Here is a 6,342-nt window from a genome sequence, read left to right on the forward strand (position 1 = left end):
CGCGCCGCCCCCCGGCCCCCGCCCCGCGCCTGCGCGCCCGCGGCCGGGCGGCCAAGCGCCGCCGGCGCTCCCAGCGTGCCGCGCGGCGCGCATGTGCGGCGGGGCGGGCGCTGCTAATTCCATTGTGGAGCGGACGCGGCGATATTTGTAACTGGCGGCGGCGGCGGGAGCCGTGAGTGCAGCCGGGCCGGGGCCGCCGCGGGCGCGGGACGGGAGCCGGCGATGCGCCCGGGCGGCGGCTGCGGGGCCGCCGCGGGAGCCGCCCGCTGAGCCAGCGCGGTCCGGCGGGCGGGCGGGCGGGTGCGGGCGGCGGGTCCCGCAGCCCCTCTGGGCCGCGCCTCCTCTCCGGCCCGCCTTCCCGGGGGATGAAACTCGGCAGCGGCTTCCTCGGCGGCGGCAAGAGGGCGGCGGCCATGGAGCCCACGTTCCCCCCCAGCATGGTGATGTTCAACCACCGCCTGCCCCCGGTCACCAGCTTCGCCCGGGCGGCCGCTCCCCCCCCGCCGGCCCAGCACCCCCCGCAGTGCGTGTTACCTCCGGCCGCCGCCGCCGCTTCCTCCACGGCGGGCGAGCCCCCGGTGCCTCCGCCCCCGCAGGACGTGACTTTCAAGAAGGAGCCGGCGGGGGCTTTCCCCTCCGCGCCCTCCTCGCAGAGGAGCCCCTGGGGCTTTCTGCAGTCCCTGGTGAGCATCAAGCAAGAGAAGCCCAGCGAGCAGGAGGAGGAGGAGCAGCAGCCGCAGCACCATCACCACTACGGGGGGCTCTTCGGGGGAGCGGCGGAGGAGAGACCCCCTGGCCTGGGCGGTGGCAGCGGCGAAGGAGCCGGCCAGAGCGTGATCCAGGACCTCAGCCTTCTTCACCACCTGCACCAGCATCCCCACCGAGACCTGCTGCTGACTGGCAGAGGTGAGGGCGCCCCAGGGAGCGCAGGTGAGCCAAAGCACGACGCCCAGGTCAAGAAGGCAAAGAGGCCAAAGCCAGAAACTCAGGGAATCAAAGCCAAGCGGAAGCCAAGCGCTTCATCCAAACCCCCCCTGGTGGGAGATGGGGAAGGTGCCGTTGCGTCCCCCAGCCAGAAACCTCACGTCTGCGAACACTGCAGTGCTGCCTTCAGGAGTTCCTATCACTTACGCAGGCACGTGCTCATCCACACCGGGGAGAGGCCTTTCCAGTGCAGCCAGTGCAGCATGGGCTTCATCCAGAAGTACTTACTGCAGAGACATGAGAAGATCCACAGTAGAGAGAAGCCTTTTGGGTGTGACCAGTGCAGTATGAAGTTCATCCAGAAGTACCACATGGAAAGACACAAGAGGACGCATAGTGGAGAAAAGCCATACAAATGTGACACTTGTCAGCAGTATTTTTCAAGGACTGATAGACTGTTGAAGCACAGAAGAACATGTGGTGAAGCCATAGGTAAAGCAGGGCCTGGAATGGAGCCTGGTTCATCAAACAACATGGGTAGCTTGGCTGCATTGTCTCAGGGAAATACAAGTTCCTCAAGGAGAAAAAGTAAAACAAAAAGTACATCCACTGAAAACAAAGGAAACAAGTGTAGCAGCAAAATAGCTGAATCTCAAGTTACAAGTAATGTGGCCATGCCAAGTTATGCAGTTGATATTCCTATTGTGTCTTCCAGTGGTGGTCTAGTTGGCACAGGCATAGAAGAACTTCAGAAAAAGGTGCCAAAATTGGTCTTGAAAAAAGCAAGCAGAAAACAGGCAGACAAAAATTACCTTAATTTTGTATCACCACTGCCAGATATTTTGGGGCAAAAACCACTGTCTGGGAAACAGAGTGGCTCTCTGGGCCTAGTAGCCAATACCGGTGTAGAAACTATTGGCCTTCTCCAAAGTACAGGTGGTAAACCGGGTCAAATAAGTAGCAATTACGATGATGCCATGCAGTTTTCCAAGAAAAGAAGATACTTACAAACTGCAAGCAGTAACAGTGCCTTTTCACTTAATGTTGGACACATGACTTCCCAGCAGTCTGTCATCCAGTCTCCAGGTGTTAGTGTTATGGATAACGAAGCTCCTTTATCTCTCATTGATTCAGCATCTTTAAATAGTGAAATAAAGTCTTGCCACGACAAGTCTGGTATTCCTGATGAAGTCTTACAGAGCCTTTTGGACCAGTATTCTCACAAATCAGAAGGCCAGAAAGAAGATCCTTTCAGTATAACTGAACAGCGTGTGGACTTGCACACCTCAGGAGAACATTCAGAGATGGTTCAGGAAGAAAACTTGAGCCCTAACTCTCAAACAGTTTCAAATGATAAGGCAAGCATGTTGCAAGAATACTCAAAATACCTCCAACAAGCCTTTGAAAGATCAACCAATAGCACTGGTTTTGCTTTTGGACCCAGTTTCCAGTTTGTTAGCTTGTCTTCGACTCTCCATAACCACACTCTGTTTCCAGACAAACAGATATACACTACATCTCCACTTGAGTGTGGCTTCAGCCAATCTGTTACCTCAGTATTGCCAACTGCGTTGCCAAAACCTCCATTTGGGATGTTGCTTGGATCTCAGCCAGGCTTTTATTTGTCTGCTTTGGAGGCTCCGCATCAACAGTTGACTCCTTCTCAAGAGCTGGATGATCTCATTGATCCGCAGAAAAACTTAGAGACTTCGTCTAACTACCAGTCAGCATCTCAGAAACTGACTGGCCAGAAGGAACAGAAAAACTTAGAATCCTCAACGACCTTTCAGATCCCATCTCAGGAGTTAACTAGCCAGATAGATCCTCAGAAGGACATAGAGCCTAGAGCAACCTACCAGATCGAGAACTTTGCACAAGCGTTTGGTTCTCAGTTTAAGTCGGGCAGCAGGGTGCCAATGACTTTTATCACTAACTCTAATGGAGAAGTGGACCATAGAGTAAGGACTTCAGTGTCAGATTTCTCAGGGTATACAAATATGATGTCTGATGTAAGTGAGCCATGTAGTACACGAGTAAAAACCCCAACCAGCCAGAGTTACAGGTAAGGTCCTGACTGACTAGGCTGTGGGGTCTTCTTAATGTAATTTGTTTTACTTTGACAACACTGCCATTGGAATGTTTCTACACGGTCCTATTAAGAATAATGTAACATGCCCTTTCAATGCAACTTTTCATATTTAGTTTATTTTGTTAGTGTGATTTTTTTTTTAGCTCTGTTTATTATGGTTTTTAATCAAAAATCAATAGTTTAAAATAGTGTTTTTGTTCAAGTGACAATGTTTAGCAATCAAATTTACATTATGTAGATTGTCAGGGAATAGCCCAAAAGTTTTAAATGCAAAAAATTAACTTTTTTCCTAGGACTGAGGTTTATTCTAATTGCTTTACTCTCAGGAAAGTGTAATGAAGCATGGGAATTCTATGCACCGTTAGTGTATTGGAACTTCCAATTTACAGATGATGACAAATATATCTCAGCTTTTCGAGGAAGGGATCTATGACATTTCAAATTGCTGTCTTTTATGTCGGCTGATCTGAAAGAATTTTGCTACCTAAATCTTGTTGTTTTTAAAGTACTCCTGTTCTTCCAGGTGACGCTCATTCCAGGCAGGTGGAGCAAATACTCTTGGGTCTGTAGGATGAGCCCAGCACGGTAGCTTTAATCTGAACGGTAATGTCCCCAGAACTTCTGCATGAGACTGTAATTCCGTAAAGAGATTCTGTTGACACAAACCATGAGAACAAAGTGTGTGCATCTGGTTCATGTCATTAGAACCCCAACTTGAAACTACAGTCGTAATCCAGATAGGCTTTTGGGATACATTATTTATTATACATGGTTCAAAAAAGTCCATCTCTTGCTCTTCCCCTTTTTCATGTTCTTTTAGTGTAAAAGGGTCCCTCTATTTTATTGTGTTCCTGGTTCCTCTGGACTTGGTCTTGGTGGTCCCCTCACCCTTTTCTTTCCCTTATTCCCTACTCGCTCTCTCACCCCAACTTAATAGCTAGCATTTAAAAAGATTTACATTCCAGAAAGTGCATATCTTATGATGTGCTTTCTGATGTCTTAAGACATCAGATGATGAACAATGAACACCCACATGTTTTAGAACTATGTCGAGGTTTCCATGTACAATAAGAAATAATATACTCCCAATTGTACATATTAAGGCCCTTATCCTGCATCAGGATCAGCTAACACGGACCCCTGTGCCCAGCTGGGTACCAGTGGTGTCACTGAAGCTCTTTACAGAGAGAGGGGCTTGCAGCAGTTCATCATGGCAGGCTTTTAGGGCCTAAGGCTGCAATTCCATCAAAGGCTTCTGGTGATGACATCAACTACAAAAGTAGAACTTGAGTGGCTTGTTAATATCAACAGAACTTTTCTTTGGAATTATTGCCTTACTTTATGTATATTTTGTGGTACATTATTTATTATATGTGAATCCTGATTAATGCCTGTGGAGCCATGGAAACCTGCTAGAAATACTGGTGGCCATTCAAAGCTGCTGAAAGGCAGTGGCACTGCTCTAAACCACTTGTTGCAAATGTATTTTTTAATTAGTTTTTTAATGTAATTTTGGTGATGTTTATGATGATGGTTTTTTATGTACTCTTGGTGATGTTTCAGTCTTACGTACTTTTCTGTTGTCAGGAAGGTACCAGTGGTTGTTTGCAGTCTTATTGTGTAATCAGCCTATTACAGGCTTCCATGTATAATAAAGTTATTAACATTGTGCAAGTGTAAAACACTTCTGGTTATGAAAGTGGTGTATAATTAAAGGAATTGTTACAAAAATCCTGGGTAATTTCTCCTGTTGTCCCTCACCACTAAGGATTGAAACCTGAGCCCACTCGTGATCTCTTTTAGTAGTAAGTGTCTTTCCCCCCCCCCCCCCCACTAATCTAGAGTTTGTTCTCATAGAGTCCGTGTAACTCCATTAACTTTTTATTTATACTTGATTCTGTATTTCATGCTGTTTCAGTTTAAATAAGCAAACAACAACTGTTCTTTACTCACAGAACCCAGCTGGTCATCGGGGATGGAATAGTCCGTAACCACTGTGTTGGCTTTTTGAGTACCTTTTCTTTTGTTTTACAGAGGTTATAATTTACGTTCTTTATATTGTGTGTAGTAGAAGTTGCATATGTATTGTTCTGGCTGTTTGCTTTAACTTAATAAAACCCATTATTCACAAAATCATTAAGGTATCACTTCTATTATCCAGTCACACTTGAGAACCTATTAGGGAAACATTAGGAGATTAAATTTTGAAAAGGAATAATATAACTTACTGGCATGTTTTCAGCTTATTCTCTTCAGTTTCCTTTTGAGTCAGATAATCTGAATGTGCTATTTTAGAAACCAGGGCTCTGGTTTTCTCTCATACCTTTAGCTTAGCAAAACGGAACAAATTTCCTGAAGTTAAAATGTTCATACAGCCTCATCTTTTCAAATCTGTAGTTTTGGTTAAAAAATACCTAAATTGCATATTGTTAACTTCAAGACTTTTTATAATTGCTGGAAATTCAGAATGACACGTATGTAATATAATTTCATTCAAGGTAAAGATTGTAGAAGGTTCCCTTTCTGCTTTTTGGGGAGGGTTTTTGGTTGTTGTTCCTCTCCCCCCCCATGCGAACTTGTGCATTCTAAAATGCCCAGTAAAAATAGTACTGTAGCAAAATAGTTAAAAGCATTTTAGATTATCTGAAGATAGTTTGTGGATTTACTTAATCTGTATTTTTCTTCAACTTCGCATGTGAATTTGAATCAAGACAATGACAGATGAGAAAAATGCTAGGCATGCTGAAAAATGGCAAAAACTTTACAAGGTAAGTATGGAATAATGTCTAATATTCAGAACATTGCTAAGAATCATTTAAAAAAAATCTGATGGAGACAGTGGAATTTTGCACAGTTTAGCAGTCATTCAAAAATGTTTCTAAATAGAGCAAAACTAAATATTTTCCTACTTCAATATGGAGTTCAAATTTTTTTCTCTTTAAATAATGAAGGTTAAGGAAATGTTAAAATTGCATAGAAATCGGGCTATGGCTTTACCTGTTACATATTAGAAAACTATATAGTAAGAAGTAGTTAACCCACATGAACTAAAATGTTATTTGGGGATGTGGCAGTGAGAGATGGAAAGGGAAAGCAAAATGGCTCTTTATTTTAAGGTTTGTTTTTTGTTGTTTCTAAAGAAATTATAGGAGGGGAATGATAACCTGGTTCCTACCACTAACAGGATTGCAAAGAAGAATTGATAATATGTGATGATAGAAAATTGTGCATAAACTGTTACACTTCTTCTTTCAGTAGCTCATGTTTTTGCTTTGAAACAAGTGCATTATGGTACCTTGAATTGTGAATGCATCTCTCTGTCCCAGGCC

At 44.8% G+C, this 6,342-nt stretch overlaps 1 protein-coding gene across 1 annotated transcript; it reads left to right on the forward strand.

The window, feature by feature from the left end:
• The first annotated feature begins 304 nt into the window (after positions 1-304).
• Positions 305-5,149, forward strand: ZNF281 (zinc finger protein 281). Its single transcript, XM_039386284.1, has one exon. The coding sequence runs from the start codon at positions 366-368 to the stop codon at positions 2,988-2,990; it is 2,625 nt and encodes an 874-aa protein (XP_039242218.1). The 5' UTR covers positions 305-365; the 3' UTR covers positions 2,991-5,149.
• Positions 5,150-6,342: the final 1,193 nt, after the last annotated feature.

Source organism: Pipra filicauda, unplaced genomic scaffold (genome assembly GCF_003945595.2).
Source record: "Pipra filicauda isolate LSUMZ 115617 unplaced genomic scaffold, ASM394559v2 scaffold478_size463431_pilon, whole genome shotgun sequence".
Lineage (NCBI taxonomy): Eukaryota > Metazoa > Chordata > Aves > Passeriformes > Pipridae > Pipra > Pipra filicauda.